Source organism: Emys orbicularis, chromosome 2, assembly GCF_028017835.1.
Source record: "Emys orbicularis isolate rEmyOrb1 chromosome 2, rEmyOrb1.hap1, whole genome shotgun sequence".
Taxonomy (NCBI): domain Eukaryota; kingdom Metazoa; phylum Chordata; order Testudines; family Emydidae; genus Emys; species Emys orbicularis.
The window spans coordinates 269,936,844-269,955,755 of record NC_088684.1 but is presented as its reverse complement, the minus strand read 5'-3'; the positions used below and the strand labels follow the sequence as shown (position 1 = coordinate 269,955,755).

At 41.0% G+C, this 18,912-nt stretch overlaps 1 protein-coding gene across 2 annotated transcripts in view; it reads left to right on the top strand.

The window, feature by feature from the left end:
- NRP1 (neuropilin 1) overlaps window positions 1–18,912 on the top strand; it is a 142,677-nt gene that overhangs the window by 87,113 nt on the left and 36,652 nt on the right. For both annotated transcript variants that reach the window (XM_065398538.1, XM_065398537.1), the window contains exons 8-10: window positions 10,592–10,747; window positions 13,923–14,067; window positions 15,974–16,305. In XM_065398538.1, coding sequence (XP_065254610.1) covers window positions 10,592–10,747; window positions 13,923–14,067; window positions 15,974–16,305 — 633 coding nt within the window. The remainder of the gene's footprint in view (window positions 1–10,591; window positions 10,748–13,922; window positions 14,068–15,973; window positions 16,306–18,912) is intronic.

Genomic DNA, 18,912 nt, shown 5'->3' with positions numbered 1-18,912 from the left:
CTGCAGCCAAGGCCATCTGTAGATATGAAGGAAGGAGCAGGATTTGACTTTAAGTGCAACAGAAATAAAATTAATCTGCAAGACAGGGCAGGTGTCAGACTGCAGCAGTGGCAGAAGGGGGAAGAGAATGATGGAGGGTAACAGTTAGAAATATGGGGCTGTGGGTCAGAACACGCAGCTGAGGTGTGTTATAATAAGGATAGTTGTTACTGAGCCAGAGAGCTTTGTGCCTGTGGGGCCTGTCCATCATTCTGAAGATGATGGACATATTTATTTTACTGCAGAGCATCTCACTGAGACTATCAGGCATTTTTTGCCTGTTCTTTCCACACTTGTACAATGGTATAAAGCTGAGGATTTTATGGGTCTTGTGGGTCCATCCCTATTCCCCCAACCATGCTCCAGGGTTTCTGTTGCTGTGTTATTTGCCTCATATGTCCCTGTGTTTCCCTGCCTTTTTGTCTTAGTTTTTGCCACTAGATTACACTTTTATTTACTCAATAGGTAAGGTGGAAGGACAAAGGAGATTCTCTCCATGTAGTAAATACCTGCCCTTCACAAGGCAATTCAACTTCTCTCCCATGTTTTGTTACTCCTCTGCCCCCAGAAGATAGGGAGTGGAGAAGGGTATATTTCTACAGGGGGAAAGTTCCATTTTTGGCTCACCTATGAAAGTTTAATTTTTTTTCTATTTTTTTAAATGATCTTCAAAGGGGCATCAGTGCAAACTTCATAGCTGTCTGATAAACAAAGCTTCCAGCACATAGCTGACCAAACATTAAACAGAGACTCACCTCATCTGCTCTCAGGAACAACTGGCTTTTCTTCAGAGACTGTTTACACATAACTTCTAACAACCAGCTGTACCTATGTCGCCTGTTCCTTCTCTCCTTTGCAGCCTCCTATGTTGAATGCATTGATCCAAATTCATTCATGGTGTAGCTTAACTGAAGCTACTCCAGGGATGAGCTTGTCCCATTATGGTATGAATTGAGGCAGCTGCATATTTTAACAAACTATATTAAGGCTGCAGATTATTTTAATACTGAATGAAGTGGCTAAAGTAAAACACGCTTTAGATTAGGCATTTCCCTTGATTTACCAATATAACTCCGATTAAGGTCAGGTTCTGCTCTGGACTTACACGACCCTTGTAGTATGGAAATAATTTTAAAGTGGTATTATCAATGTTGTTTGGCCAGAAGAATTGATGTTCCTTGTCAGTGGTCCTCTATGTAATGACATCCTTACCTCAGGAAATCTACTCTGGTATTTGCTTTCAGAAACCAAGATGCTAAAGATAGATAGATGTCCCTTTCACATTGCTTGAGGGGCCTTCTGCAGGAACAGGGTGGAGAGCACAGAGAAGTGGAGCAGCAGCTCCATAGCATCATCCCCTGCCCTTGGAAACCCATCAACGTGAAATCTGCATGGTTTGAGCTAGACAGGTTGTGCTGGGAGAAGGGCAGGACTGGGGAACGGCCACTCAACACATCAGGTTCCCTTCAGCTACTGAAAGATTTCCAAGTTAAATCCTCATGGCAATTAATATAGTTTGAATTACAATTACCTTCCTTCTGCAATTCCCCCAGCCCCACACTCCCCTCCTTTAGCACCAGGAGAGAGCCAATAGCAGGGCAGGTTCTTCAGAAATGCTGTCAGAAGGGAGGAGGGGGCTCAGAGATCACCACTTAGGGCAGTGGTTCTCAACCTATGGCCCATGGGCCACTTGCGGCCCAATCAGCACAGAGCTGCAGCCTATGTGACATCCTCAGGGCCATACAGGTAGTATTGGATGTGACCCACAATGGTAAATAGGTTGAGAACCACCGACTTAGGGGTTGGTTACCTATATGACAGGATCTATGCCAATGTTGCTTGGCTTCTGCTGCATTTCCAGATCTCATACCTGTGGGAATATTAAATTGAGAATATTAAAAAAGTCTAAATTAATTGAGAGGGAACATACTAAGGACACTGTGACGTTGTGCAGTCTATATGGTTTTATAAAAACATGATAATAAGTGAATATAATGTAACTGGGATAGTTTTATAAAAATTTGATAATAAGTGACTATAATGCAAATGGGATATGCTTCGTGCAAAAGGTCTCTTGTAAGGTATCATTACAAAGCTCATAATCTACTGAGTGTGATCATCCTATTTGTAGAAATGTACCACTCTTGTATCTAAAACTAGAAATATAAAACATAACTCTGAGGGCCTATTGTAATTATGTAAAGTGTGGGCCATTAATGATGGTTTGGAATCTTGATGACTCCCATTAACAGGACCATTATCCACAGATGACTGTGTTTACCTGTGAGTCTCCCTGTATATGTGTGTGCTGGCAAGTGAGTAATGAGGTCTTGCAGTGACATGTGATCATGTCACCTGAACTGGAATCCATCTTTAACCTGGTGCTTTTCCAGTGAGGGGGGGTGGAAACCCAGAGGGACAAAGGGTTCCCGCCTTATGCAAAAGATATATAAAGGGGTGGAACAGAACAGAGAAGGGAAGGAGCCATCATGAAGAATCCCCTAGCTATCACCTGAGCTGCAACAAGAGCTGTACCAGGGGAAAGAATTGTGCCCAGGCCTGGAAGGTGTCCAGTCTGAGAAAAACTTACTGAAGCATCTCTGAGGGTGAGATTATCTGTATTTAGTTTGATTAGACATAGATTTGCGCATTTTATTTTATTTTGCTTGGTGACTTACTTTGTTCTGTCTGTTACTACTTGGAACCACTTAAATCCTACTGTCTGTATTTAATAAAATCACTTTTTATTTAGTAATTTACTCAGAGTATGTATTAATACCTGGGGGAGCAAACAGCTGTGCATATCTCTCTATCAGTGTTATAGAGGGTGAACAATTTATGAGTTTACTCTGCATAAGCTTTATGCAGGGTAAAACTGATTTATCTGGGTTTAGACCCCATTGGGAGTTGGGCATCTGAGTGCTAAAGACATGCACACTTCTATGAGCTGTTTTCAGGTAAATTAGCAGCTTTGGGACAAGTGATTCAGACCCTGGGTTTGTGTCTGGAGCCAGACGGGAGTATCTGGTTCAGCAAGACAGGGTCTTGGAGTCCTGAGCTGGCAGGGAAAACAGAAGCAGGGGTAGTCTTTGCACATCAGGTGGCAGCTCCCAAGGGGGTTTCTGTGATCCAACCCGTCACAGACACTGCAAGGTGACCCTTCTATGTATGTACTTTATCCCTCTCTCTCTTTCTCTCTGTTTATAGCATGCCAGTGACCACAGCATCTCACCATAGATACTGGATTTTCCCCCCAGGAGGAAAGCATGAAGCCTATATATTTTTAAAAGACTTGACTTATTGTTAGGCTAACAGTAAACAAAAAACAACATGCACCATGTGCTGTGCTAGAAATGGGGAGTCAATTTTTTGGCCTGACAAACTTGACAGCCCCCTTTAAAAGAGAAAAAATGAATGCAGAAAGTGAGCAATTGCCTGATTTGCAGAGATTGTGCCAAATGTTGAGAAAGCGAGAGCTGCTCACAGATAACAAGAAACTGTGGATATGCCCATGTAACTCAAAAGTACTTACCTACTCCCATGCTCATGAATATCAGATCTATCTTTGGGTCTCTTTCTGGATGTCAGTGGCTACACAGGCAGATCTATTTGGAAGATCAAAATCTAAGTCAGTAGAAGTTTTATCCATTATAATATATCTCTTCCTCATGCTTACCAACGTCCTCCTACTGCATTAGTGTCGGTGGTAAAGCAGAAAATAGGGGGCAGCTAAGGTTATTTGTGTGTGTTTACATGTGTACAGTAATGTACTTGGATTCAGAATGCCAAAATGTATTAGGCAACAAGGTCCTGGTATCTACGCCCTATGATACCTCTGGGACGTGATTACCTGTGATTACTGTAACTGGCAAAAGAATGTCACAACAGTGCTGGATAGGTGAAATTCACTGCTTCCCACACAAAGCCCAGCTTCTCACATGGGAAGCAGTTTGACTGGGAGACTTTGGGGTGCTTGCATTTCATTTGTGAGTGCTAGTTACTCATTAACTTTGAAAAAGTCCTATAATTATGATCTTCTATTAGAAGAAACCGGTTCTGTAAGTATTGCTATAGAGTTTCCCATTTCTATAGTCTCTAACACAAACTTGGGAAGGTTACATTCAGACTGTACTAAGTACTTGTCTTCATTCCAGATCACAGGATTAAACTCAGGTTTAAAATTAAATGTAAATTACAAATAAGCATTCAAAAACGTTAATTAAAAGTATTAAGTTCTTGAATCGTGTATTGCTCAGCAAGGGTTCCTAAGTATCTTAGCTGGAGAAAAGAGCCATTCACATTTTTTTCTTTTTCTGACCCAGTCATTGTACATGTCTTAGGTATCCATCTGCAAGTTAATGCAGAGTTGAAGCAAAGGTTTTCATTTAAAAGAAGTAATATTTCACAATTAGATGTGCTTCTTGAAGACGTAAAACAATCTTTTTCTAAAGCACTAGAAGTACATCAGCCTTTCTGTTCATTGCTACCGGGAGATTTCAAATTGCATAAGATGCTGATTACTTAGATTCTGGAGTCCATAGAAATCCAAATACTATTACATTTTCTTCTCTTTGTTATCAGAGTTTATTGTATCTTAGTGTCCAGGTTCTAAGGAGTTATCAGGTATGAGATAACTTAGGAAGAAGGTATTTTTCTGATTCTTCTGAATATAATTATGTTACTTCATAAATTTTTAAAAATATATATTTTAGTAGAACATAGAAATGAGTATTTGAAGACTTGTTTCTCAGCATTGTGTATGCAATGAATGCATTTCATCAAATACATTTAGCCCATTTCATCATAACATTGCATTCCCTGTACTTTGAATCCAAACTCTTTTCAAAGACTCACACTATAAATATCACACCGAGTTAATGTAGACCAGTGGCAGTGCTTCTCCCACCTCACTAACAGCATTTTTCTTTCACATTTGATCTTTATACTTTCCATACTGGAGCGATGTGGTATGCTGAATTCTGGAAATGTCTCAAGTTGAAATGCTAGTGTATTAACCTGCTGTACTGAGTCTCTTTTGTTTCTCTTTACCAGAGTGCTGCTTGCCAATTTTTACAACTACAGCAGATTTTACTATTCAAATAGAACCAGATGGAACACCAGTTCAAAGAACATGTCAGAATTAAATATTTCTTTTTTAATTAGTTGCTTCTGATTTATGCAAAAAAAAATTAACATAAGAGTGGGAGAATGTGCCATGAATCCAGATGCAACACAGCCCACACAAGCATTATCTTTTCTCAGTCAAAAAACAGAGGTCTTTTCTTTTTTCGTTTTGGACTTCATTTTTCTTACACTTTATGCATTTTTCTTTCTTCAGCAAGCACTGTGCTGACAGTTGCTGAAGCTCCTTTATACCTTGCAGCCAAACCTTTTCATCCTTTTCCAAAGTTTTCTCCTATAGAAGCTGGTTAATCTGCCTCTAAGAAAAATCTCTCTGTACTCAGTACTGCAACACCAATGTCAGTGCCTGAATGCAATAGCCTCCTTTACATTTAAGTTTTACTGTTACAAAGCAGCAATGGGGATTTAGGCTCGAAGCTAAGACTATAAAGAATATTTCGCTGTGATATTTTTTCCTTTGACACAAATGTTTGCCCCATCATCTGTTTCATACTTACATTGAGTATACATTTCTACTACTGCACTTAGGCCCTGCTCCTGCTGAGGTCAATGAGAAAGCTCCCATTCAGTCCATTGGTGCATGATAGATCCCTCTTTAAGGGCCATACTCTCTCCTTATTCTCCTTATGGAGCTATCATTAATATCAATGGGAGTTTTGCACAAAGAGGATACATTTTACTCACTTAAAGCCAAAGTGGAAGTCAATGAGTCAAGGAGTTGTACTTTTGTAATGACCACAAATTTCAGGGATGAAGACTATTGTAATTAATTTGATTTGCCAAGTAAATTAAAAGTTCCTTTAGAGTTTCAATTAAAGGCTGTAACCCATGTGACTTAAATATCGATAAATAAAGGAATTGAATAATAGTTCTACACACAGCATGGGCCAAAGTGATCAATCAAATCAACAGCAGCTAAAAAAAAAGGTATGCTAATGAAAGACAATGCTGATCAACCCTTGCATAATTAGAGTAGTAAATAGTAGGGCAGTGAAGTACCACCATAGTTCATCTGTGTTATCTAAGGAAATGACACAATTCTCTAACAATATTTACTTTGGTATGCAATGTTAAGTGATGAATTATACAGCTTTTCAAGCCACAAGAGATGCTCACAACAAATAGCTTCCTGTTGTTAATCAAACTCTAGCCCTTTGTCCTTTATTTTCTCAGGCTGTTGCCCAGGCCTACAGTAAGGGTGTTAAAAGCTGGTAACAATTCCCTTGCCATGACCGCCACAGTGGACTGTATTATATTGAGCAAAGCAGATTTTCATTTTGAAAATAAGGCCTTCCTCATTATGACATGATTATCTATGATTATAGAAAGCAGTAATATTCATTTCATGGCTTGCAAGCTACATGCTGCTCTTTAACCAGCAGTTTGCAGAGATTTGCTACATGATTTACTGCACAGTGCTACATATGCTTCTTTGTCCTCCTCCTTAAGTGGTTTTGAAAAAAATATGTGTGCAGCATTTTGCATATCTATATCTCAGGAATGTGACTCCTATAGTTTGTCAGACAATAGTGCAGCTATAAAAAGTATTTTTACTGGATGCGAAGAGGCATTGCAGAATAAATAGTGAGGCAATAGTTCATATGCTGAAACAGTCAGCATCTTTCAATATGCTTTCACAGGGCAGGAATTGCTTTAAGAAGTCTTATGCAGTAAGCAAGAACAACTATTTTCCCTTGATAGGACCATTTCTCTCCCAGAAAAATGATATATTTGAGATTTTCCTCATTTCATGCAAGCTAAGGACCCAATCCTTTATATATTTGCTACCAAGTGTAATGTTTGCCAACATAAGTAATCTCATTGTAACAAGTAACACCCTAAGCAGAGTACATGGGATCAGGCCCTAATGCATTATTTTTGAGAAGGGATATAAGTTTTCATCTGAATGAAGGCAGGGAAAGACTCAAGAAAAGAACAATCGAGATACTATAATCAAAAATAAAATCCTGGTATTGGAAGTGACGTGTCATGATGTCACTATTGTGGATTGTGTAGGCTAGCTCAGATAACGGCCACTCAGCCACACAAAGCGCAATAAACTTCTACAAAATAGTTTGCATCCCAGAAAATAAATACCAGATGTTTGTTTATCACACACTGAGTGAAACGTCAAATAATTTTAGTGAATGCATTTGATGTTCTGCTTCAGATGTACAGTCTTTCATCACCACATCCCTCCACAGTTCAAATTAACGCGAAACAGAAGTTCTTCAAACCAACGTATCAAAATACAACTAATATAAAACAAAAAGCCAGCTGTCAAATAATCTATCAAATGGAGATGGGCTGACTGAGTTAGAAAAATGGGCAATCTCTGTACATTAAAGTTTGGAAGCCTTTGTGGAAAAGTGAGCATACTGTCATATACAGACCCTACTGGAAAGTGTAGGTACAGCTGTTCTTATAAGCTCAACCCCAAAAGCATAAGAAATGATGACACAGCTGTCCTTGAAGTATTGCCCTCTGAAGATGGTTCTTCTGAAAATTCTAACACTGAGCATCTGTGTCTGACCAGAGTTATCTTTTTGGTACCTTCAGTTGCCAGTGGGTAGTAGGAATTTGGATATAGGTTGAAATTCACCTCTGTGCAGAGGCCTATGCAACAATTAAACCCTTTGCACAGAGGTGAATTTCGCCAATAGAGCCCTTCTCTAAACAGGTTGTAAAGCTTTGTGGTCATCCTTAATGAACATTAGAAAGAAAAACGCAGTTTTGGATATCTCAAAGTGATTAATATGAGAATTCGGTGATGGGGAGTTTAAAAGCACGGGAGGACATCTTATTCAGTTTCCAGGGTAGTTTCCACCTTTTTTATATTATTGCTATCACCTCAGTTAGTAAGAAGGATTCATAAACATGGTTTTGAAGGTCTGGTTTGAGGACAATAATTGTTTGCTTCAGAGTCAAACGTTTCCCTTAGCCTCTGATGTTAAGTTTTAGCTTGGCTTCAAATATCTAGAACTCTCATAACAGACTGTCGCTTGACTTCATTCAAAATGAATTACAGACTGTATGTTAAAAAAATAAAAAAAACCACTAGAGTCATTTCAAATCAGCTGGAACTGTACATGCTTAGGACCCTAATCATTTCAAACCTGAAGAGCTGTTGGAAATTTTAAGAGAAGCAGTTCATTTAAATAACTCAGCACTACACTCCCTCAGACTTCCAGATTTTCAAGTGCACTTCAGCTTGGAAGTGAATGTGATATTGGACATGACTCTGTGCAGCACACTTTACAATCAGCAGAGTACAATTTTGAGAGCATTTCAAGTTAAGTTGAGATTGCTCTGTGCAATGATACCCAGACTCCCCCATGAACTCTCAGATTGTAGCAATCTAACATTTGAGGCTCTCCAGTAACTTTAAATCACTTGATTGTTTTTGTAAGACAGTGTTGGGATTTTTTTTTTAAAAGAGAGAGAGAGAATTTTTTTTCCCTATTACAAACAAATCTTTGCAGCATTTCATCCCTAGAAATTCAGATGCAGGGACTTTTTTTGATTCATCAAACTAAAATGCAAGTATTGGCATTACCAGACTTAAAAACCAAGGGCAGAGACATGTACTGAAAGCCAGCACTATCCTTCCCACACAGGGCTACTGTTCTTTTGTTGCAGGACTTCAAAACGACTTATATATGACATGGAAATCGAAATAGCAGCTACCCTGTCCTAACACTTCCTACAGCTATCTGAGAAAGAATGCAGAGCATATTGATTTAGCCACTCCGGTGCCTTTGGGTGTATGACATACATCCAGGAAAAAGGATGCTTGTGGAACACTGGAGACATACATTCTGCATCCTGCATGCTTTGAAAATAATGAAAAAGCCTGAGACATGCATGGGACATTAGCACAAGAGGAGTTAATTCAATCTATTAATGGCTGGGCACTAGGATATTATGCTGTAGCTGGGGAGAGGGGTTCAATAGAGATTTGTGCAGGAACCAAATATTCGAGCAATTTATTCCTTAATGATAGCTGTATTGCCACAATATACAAGACAACTTTTTTTTTCTTTTACAGTGACATTTTTAAGTTTTAGTGACATACGTTGACTAGGAACATGATTTTATCAATCTCACTCCTACAGAATTAATTATAAAGACTCATGTGACTGTTGTAAATCTGTCTACCTTAGGGTTTTATAGTGCTGCCCATCACTGTAGTATCTGGGCACTTTCCACATACAATCAGTAGCAACAGTGAAGTTCCTAGTGGACTTCATGGAGTCTCTGTCTTTTGTTCCTTTTAGGGGAGTAAATTAGTAGGGCTAATATTTTGTGAATAACTATATTTCTTATATTGAAATGAAATAAATTGTTATAAGAGGCAAAAGCAAGCATCCAGCTTTTTGGAAGATCTCAATTTTAATTAGCACTTCTTACTGTTTTGCACAAAGACAGAAAATAAGGAAGGAATAAAAGTTATGGAGCTATGATTATCGATCTACTTATTAGAAACCATCTTGGTTGCCCTCAACCCTTTGGATCCTGTCTGTTTGGATGAGGGAGGGAGCGAGAATGCATCTAACATACTATACATATATATATGTATAGTATGTTAGATGCATTCTCGCTCCCTCCCTCATATATATATACTGCATAGAAATGCACATAGAGTGGCATTCATTTCCCCAGCAGTAGGGCTATATCTACACTTAAAATGCTAATGGCACAGCTGTAGCGCTTCAGTATAGACACTTATTACAGCAATGGGAGGGGTTCTGCCCTCTCTGTAGTAAAACCACCTCCCCGAGATGGGGTAGCTAAGTCGATGGAAGAATTCTTCCATTGACCTAGCTCTGTCTACATGAGGACTTAGGTCGGGTTAACGACATTGTGGTTTTTTCACACCGCTGAGCAATGTAGCTGGATCAATCGAATTTTCTAGCATTGACCAGCCCTGAATTCTAATGATTCAACGGCACTGTGTTTGTCAGAACAGGTATTTACCGAGGATTTTTTCAAATAAGTTTATCAGGTACTGTCTTTTTGTTCTGTGTACAACACTTAGCACAATGGTGTCCTGGTCCATGAGTGAGGCTCCTAGTCACTACAATAATAAATAATAATAGTTCCTGGAGCATGATCCATTAAAGTTGATGGGAGTCTGTGGTGCCTCTCCTATATATGAAAGAGAACCTTTTACTATATACCTCTTGACTGAAAAGGCAGATGTTTTCACATACTATCGTAATATAGTTTAGGAATAAATTGATGCACAGTCACAGATAAGGAGCTACAGGCCACATTGCCATCAATAATAGGATACTTTTCTTTTTTTTAGTAACCCCTTATGCTCCTTTGGAAACAAGGCTGTTTTCTGCTATTATAACATTATTATGCTCTAAACAGATTGTCCACATCTCCATATTTGTTATCACAGGTAGACCTAGGCCTTCTCCGATTTGTATCTGGCATTGGAACCCAGGGAGCCATCTCAAAGGAAACTAAGAAAAAATATTATGTGAAATCATATCGAGTAGATGTCAGCTCCAATGGAGAAGACTGGATTACGCTTAAGGAGGGAAATAAACCTTTGGTAAGTCTTTTCCATTTCACCTCACTCTTGTCAAGTAGTAAACCATCATAGTAGCTACAATAATGAGAAAGGAAGGATGATCAAGGGGTTAGGGCCCGAGCCTGGGATGTGGGAAACCAAAATGCAATTCCCTGCACCACAACAGACTTCCTGTGTGACCCTGGGTAAAGCACTTTAGTCTCTCTGTGCCCCAGCTCCCCATTGTAAAATAGGGATAATAGTACTTCCCTCCTTCACAGAAGTGCTAGGTAAATAAATTCGTTAAAAGATTGTGAGGCTTTTAGGGTATATCTACACTGCAGTTAGACATGGCTGGCCCATGCCAGCCGACTCGGGCTTGTGGGGCTTGGGCTCAGGGGCTGTTTAATTCCAGTGTAGCTGTTCAGGCTCAGGCTGCAGCCCGAGCTCTGGGACCCTTCCACCTCTCAGGGTTCTAGAACCCAGGCTCCAGCCTGAGCCTGGACATCTATACCGCTAGTAAACAGCCCATTAGCCCAAGCCCCATGAGCATGAGTCAGCTGGCATGGTCAGTCGCAGGTGTCTAATTGCAGTGTAGACATACTCTTAGACACTACAGTGATGGGGGTCATATAAGTACCTCAGATAGATGACTATGCATATCTCTGCAGCCTTATAAAGATTATTAAATCACCTTCCCTAGTCCATTTGTCTATGGATTTGCCCTCTCCGCCCTCCAACTGAAACAGTGTTTACCACTTGTAAGAAAAATCCTCATTATCTGCCATCGTGGGCATGAAGGTAATTTGTTTAAGGGCCAAATTCTGCTCACCCTACTCACATGAGTGGTCTGCTCACGCCTACTCACATGCTCACTCAGAAGCCAGTGTTCCCAATAGTTTCTAATGTGACCTATTGGAAACTGAATTACTCCATGCTGCCTTCTTTCAAGATAGCTGTTTTGAGCAGACACGGCTGTTGAAGTCCTGCCATAGTTATGTAATATAAATATATAAACATATCTATGTGATCTTGACATGTCTGTATCTTACAGTCCTATCTCATACCTTCAACAAAAGTGTCCACTCAAAATGATGATAATCTCTATCACTTATGTAGCTGATTCAAACTTCTAAGCACTTTAATGAACAATAATAAATTAATCCTCAAAGCAGCCACTTGATATAGTACTTTTATCCCTGTTTTATAAATGAGGGGAAACTGACAAGGTCAAATGCCACAATGGTGGGCACTGTATAAGAACTTAAATAGAAATAGAGATATTAAGTGACTCATCCAAAATCATGGAGGAAATCAATGTTGGAGGTGGTATTAGAACTCAGGGGTTCCTGGTTGTTAGTCGTGTGCTCAGAACAAATGCCTCTTTCACAACTAGTCTCAAAATTCAGTCTCCTTGGAAAACTTACAATTTACATGGCTGTTGTACATGCTCTGCTTGGTTTATCAAAAGATTTGACCGCTCTGATTTATTGGTTAGAAGAGTTTACATTTTTTTTTCTCTAGTCAAAGCAAATCCGATGTAAAACAGCAATGTTATATTGTAGGTAAGAGTACTAAAAAAAAAAAAAAATTACATGAACTAAACCAGGCTGACATTCAATTTTTATATCCCTGATCAAAAACCAAAAGGTAGGGGAACTGGGGCTATTGATGCAGCAACAAGCTCATGAAACTACACAGCTCTTTGAGGAGGCTTTCATTTTGAAAGGTTTATAGCTATAGCATAACCTGGAGTTCCATGCCTTTTAGTCAGAATCATTGGGCCCATCCAGACTCACCCACTAAATAAAACCAGTCTTTCCATTCTTCTTGGAAAGATTTTGCCGCAAGAAATGGATCAGAAGCTGGACATCAGTCTAGAAGCTCTCCCTAGATAATAAATCCAATACATTAAATTCTTTAATGAATAACTTAGGGTGATGAGCTGATGGCTGCATGCAGCTAACCCACCAAATCAATGCAGCAACTGAAAATGACAGACAGGAAAATTGGAATTATGTGTAAGAAACCATCAAATCTCCCATAAAAGGAGAAGTTCTTAAGCCTACATTCATTTAAAAAAAACAGGAAATTTTGTCTTCACTCTATTTGAGGAAGAAGCAGGAAATTGAGTCACCTTCTTTGGACTAAGACTTTTAGAAGTTTTGGCCCTATTACAGAGGAGCATGCTTATCAACAAGAAAGCAGAGATCAATACAATATTTATTTGTGGGACTTATTGTTTGACCATTGGCCTAAAGGGTCAAAGACAGGATCCTAGAAGATTGAAAACAATCAGCTATAAGGATTAAACCTCACTATACAAGACAAAAGAAGAACTTTGGTATTTGTTAAGAAGGATTTTACATAACAGAAGGTCAAAATAAGCAATATTATTTCCTGCAAAACTCAAGAGGAATGCATATTTTATCCTGATTCAGTAAAGGAACTTTTACACAACCTAAAATGCAGATAATTCCTCACTGAATTCAGTCCAGAACTTTGATTCTGAGTCATATGTAAACAAAGACCCTGACTCATACTACAGCCTCTTTGCACCAGCTCAGTGAAGCTTAGAAGCCATAAAGCTGCCCTAACCAGGCAGCTGAGGTTTTTTCCAGCATAGCACAATCCTTGGATGGCACAGACCCAGTGTAGCTGGCCCTACATTATGCCCTCCATACAGACTCCTGGCATGAGGGATATGCCAGGAGAAAAGAGGCATTGCCAGACCATTGCTACACTCTGGTGATCCTCAGCTCACCTAATGGTCCCTGAAGCTGTTCTATCTTGCTTGGTGGAGGTGGGCAGAAGGGGGTCAAACAGGTCCTCACAGGAGTATCTAGGCAGCATATAGCTACCTTTACCCACACCGCATGTGATGCACTGAGCACAGCTCATCTGAGCATGAGGTTCAGGACCTATCCAATTTATCCCAGTCTAACTATAATGGATTAACAATTGCATTCAATATTGTCATGTATATTGTGTCTTCTTTAATTTTCTTCCCAAAGCCTCAGTACAGCAGAGAAACTGTTAAGCGCTGGTATGTTATATAGAGGCATCTTCCAGGCTTAGTTGCTTGCAGAAATTATGCTATGAATATATTGACATATTCCTCCATGCAAAAAACTGTTTAAACTTCGGATTGTTGGTACGTGTAAAACACAGAATTATAAACTACACATTATTTTTTTAAAAACCGTTTTTCCTTAAGGTATTTCAAGGGAATGTCAACCCCACTGATGTTATGTATAGGACGTTTCCCAAGCCAGCGTTAGCACGATTTGTTCGGATCAGACCTGCAAGCTGGGAAAATGGGATATCGCTGAGATTTGAAGTTTATGGCTGTAAGATAACAGGTAGGTGTCAGGAAGATTTTGAAAACCTGACGTTTGTTGTACTTACATTTGGCACTTTCTTCTTTTTCTTTTTAATGATTCTGTTCTCTGAAAAATGACTATTCTCGTAGAGTTGCCAGGTATCTGGTTTTCGACCAGAACGCTCGGCTGAAAAGGGACCCTGGCGGCAGCCGCTAAAAGTCCAGTCGGCGGCGCAGCGAGTCTAAGGCAGGTTCTCTGCCTGCCCGGCTCCGCACGGGTCCTGGAAGCAGTGGCATATCCCCCCTCTGCCTTCTAGGCGTTGGGGCAACCTAAGGGCTCCGCACGCTGCCAATGGGAGCTGTGGGGGTGGCACCTGCGGATGGGGCAGTGTGCAGAGCTGCCTGACCATGCCTCCACGTAGGAGCCAGAGGGGGAACATGCCACTGCTTCCACTAGCTGCTTGAGGTAAGCGCCGCCCGGAGCCTGCACTCCTGACCTCCTCCTGCTCCCCAACCCCCTGCCCCAGCTCTGATCCCCCTCCCGCCTTCTGAACCCCTCAGCCCCAGCCCAGAGCCCCCTCCTGCATCCCAAATCCCTCATCCTCGGCCCCACACCAGAGCCCGCACCCCAGCCGAAGTTCTCACCTTCTCCTCGACGCAACCCCCGCCCAAGCCCTGATCCCCCTCCTGCCCTCCGAACTCCATCCAAGCCCGGAGCACCTCCTACACCCTAAACCCCTCATCATCAGCCCACCCCAGAGTCTGCACTCTCTGCCCCAGCCAAGATTCCCCTCCCACACACCAACCCCTCAGCCCCAGCCCGGAGCCACCTCCTGCACCCCAAATCCCTCATCTCTGGCCCCACACCAGAGCCCGCATCCCCAGTCCAGAGCCTGTTCCCCCTCCCACACCCCAACCCCCTGCCTCAGCCCGGAGCCCCCTCCCATACTCCAAACCCCTCGGCTCCACCTCCCAGCCTGGAGCACCCTCCTGCACCCCAAACTCCTCATCCCTGGCCTCACCCCAGAGCCCACACCCCCAGCCGGAGCCCTCATCCCCTCTCGCATTCCAACCCCCTGCCTCAGCTGGAATCCCCTCCCGCACTCTGAAGTCCTCATTTCTGGCCCCAGCTGGAGCCCTCACCCCCTCCTGCACCCCAACGCCCTGAGGCATCCTGGTGAAAATGAGTGAGTGAGGGTGGGGAGAGCGAGTGATAGAGGGGGAGGGATGGAGTGAGTGGGGGCGGGGCCTCAGAGAACGGGCAGGGTAGGGGCGGGGTACAGTTTTCTTTTAATTATTTTACTATGTCATGTGTTACTCTTTTGACAGTCTCTCGCCTGGCCCTCCTTTCCGCACCCCATAGTCTCCAAGATATTCCCAGTTAGGCCAAGGGCTTTATTATTAGATTTATTAAGGAGTTCACTTTATATTTCAAAGCCAGAACAATGTAACATGAAAATACCTAGTATCTAGACCAGTAACAAAATAATATAGAATTTATACAGTTACTAATTTCTGCAAAATGCTTTACTGATCAATAACCAGTAATGGCAAACTTCAGAATGTTTGGAATTTCTATTTGAATAAGCATCCACAAGTTCAGATGTGACCTCTCTCCTCCTTGGTTTAGCAATCAGGCTGGAAAACTCATAAGAATAGAGTTGACAATGAGTTTTCTGATACTTCCTGGTTCCCATCAGGCCAGAAATACTTGTGGTATTTTGGTACTTCCACTACCTTCCGAAACCAGGAAGTACAAAATTAAGTAAACAAAAAATAAATTAAATTAAAGACTCAAGCAAAATGAGATTTGAGTTTGGAGGAAAGGGTCAAGTTATTTCTTATATTCTTTGAACTGGCTGTGGCATGTCTTTTTCTACTTTGGTGCTATGGCTGTATCAAATTTGCAGAAATTAACTGTTAAACATGGCCTGTTTCTTCTATAGATTATCCTTGCTCTGGGATGTTGGGTATGGTGTCTGGACTCATTACCGACTCTCAGATTACAGCATCTAGTCAAGTTGATCGAAACTGGATCCCAGAAAATGCTCGTCTTATAACAAGCCGTTCAGGCTGGGCACTGCCACCAACTACTCACTCGTATACGAAGGAATGGCTTCAAGTAGACCTCGGTGAAGAGAAAATAGTGCGGGGTATAATTGTTCAGGGAGGCAAGCACCGAGAAAACAAAGTGTTCATGAAAAAATTCAAGATTGGCTACAGCAATAATGGATCCGATTGGAAAATGATCATGGATGCCAGTAAGAAGAAGATAAAGGTGAGGGAGAAATCACTACATCGTGAATTCCCTTTTACAAAGCCCTTGCATAGCTCCAATCTTTGAAAAAGGGTTGTGTTGAGGTGACCCTAGGTCTAGGCTAAATAGGAAGACTTCTTCAGCAGCAAATCTAAAAGGATGTTACTAAAACAGTACTGTGACTGTGGTCAGGCTCCAGCAGGCCAATCCCAAATTGCTCCTCACTGCTATGGAGCTATTGCTTATTCACCATCCCCTGCAAATGAGTGTGATCCCTGTTTCTATTCAGTCATGTGCAGCAGGCATGCTGTGGGTCTGAGGTATGCCTCGGAATCCTTTGCAATGCTGTGGTGACAAATGCTGAAAAGAAATGCTGGAGGATTCTATTCTTAGCCTGGCTACTGGCTTTGTGTGAATTTAGGCATATCACTAAATATGTCTGTGGTTTTATTTTCCCTAGCTGTAAAATGGGGACAATGCTATTTACCTCAAAGGGCTGATCTGAGGATTTCTGAATTGTATGTAACGTGAATTGGGATAGAGGTGCTCTGTAAGGCCTGATGCAATGCCCATTGAAATCAATGAAAACTCCCAAATGATTTTGATAAAATATGGACCCCACCTTCAACGCACAGTACTATTATATTATTACTAGTGCAGGATTTGGGAGCCTGTCTGGGACTAAAGGCAACTGTCACACATGGCTGAGCAGAAATAACAAAAACTTTACTCAGGAGGAAATGACATAGACAGATGACCAAGTGGGTTGTTGTGTGACTGAGTTGGTAAAAGGAAGAAAAGAGATCAACAACCAACAGCAGGCCCCAAATACTGTATTTGCCTCAGTCCAGTCCTAGATGCACACTCTGGAATGTTTTAAAAATATCTAGCCAAAATCCCATCCATTTAGTCTCATGTGCCATTTTGGTATCTTTGCCCAGAGTGTACAATTAGATATTTTTGCCTAAAAGGACACTGTCACCTCCATAATCTGCCTGTGCCTCCTACTCTATTCCTTAAGAGAGATCACCATTCACTGTGCAGGGCATAATGCTTTGCTGGCACTGGCATGGTAATGACAAAGAATCATGAATTGTACCTACAATAAGGGAATAAAGAATCATAGAATCTTAGAATGTCAGGGTTGGAAAGGACCTCAGGAGGTCATCTAGTCCAATCCCCAAGAGAGGAAGAGCAATGACAAATGCAGCATAAAACTCCACACACCTGCTTAGCTGCTCTTTATCCCAGTTCTGTTAGTCTGGAGTTCAGGTATAAAGACTGTTCTCTCCTCTGGCCCCATCAATCCATTAGGCAAACCTGTGTGTCCTAAAAAGAAAGAGAGAATGTTTTTTCCAGTCCTGTGGCTAAGTGGACCCATGACTAGCTTTTCTTAGCACATTTTGTAAATATTGGGTTTCATTCTTTTCTGTTGTAACTCCACAGAAAAGTCCTTCTCAGTCCTGAGTCCTTCTTAGTTGATTATCTTTTTTTCCACATTTGTTTTGGGGATAAACACAAAATGGGGTCATCCTTTGAAATTGACTACTCTTTCTCGTTACTATGAGTTGTGATTTCACCATAAAGTGTGAAGAGGGTGTAAATCAATACTGAGATCTAACCATTTCTCTGTTAAAATGGATGTTGTTTTGACATGTACTTCCACACTATGGCTCAATGAGAAAAAAAAAATGTTGCCATATGCTTTTAAATGGTACACCGTATGCTACATGGCCTTCTGTTTTCTAATCCAAGTACTTGCCATTGTTGTCAAAAGCTAACAACGTTGACAAAAAAAGAATGCTAGCTAACCCATTTAAGTCCATCCAGAGCTTTCATTGCTATCAGAAATTAACTTCCCAGATTAATGGCTTTTTAAAAAATGTTGTGTTTTATAACAGTAAAATCCTCCCCAAAAATTCAAAACATTTTCTTCCTTAGAAAAAGTTTTATTAAAAGGGAATCTGATAAATCCTAGGATTTGGGAAACTGATGGATTTAAAATGTTAATACATGAATGTATTATTTTAAAAATGTTAATAAAGCTGGACTGTACGGAATGCTAGCTATATTGAGTCCCAGCATGAAAGTGGATTGGAAACATCCCTGTTTTATGAAATGAAACACATCATTTTCACTTGGGTAAAATCTTGACTTTGAAAAACAATTGCATGCTATACAAGTAAAGAAAGAATTCTGAAAAGCTAAGTGGATCAGCAATATATATCATGGGTATAAAACACTGTCCTGTGTCTACCACCTCTTTTACTCTATCTCCCCATCCATGCCTTCATCTCATTTCACTTGGACTATTATAATTCTCTTCTCCATGGTCTCCTCAATTTCCAGCTCTTCCAGACTCCAGCATGTCTCCACCCACCTCAAATGTACAAAGAAACATATATCACTTCAGTCCATAGGCAACTTCATTGTCTCCCCACTCATTTTAGGATTCAATTTATGTTTGCCCTGCTTCTGCGTAACCCCCCCCCCCCCCCCCGCCGTGGACTTGCTCCTACCTACATCATAAAGCTTCTCTCTCTTTTTCCATTCTCCCTCCTGACTCCTTCTACTCATCTACTACTGACCTTCTCACTCTCCTTCCGTGCTTTCTGGCCACTGATGCTG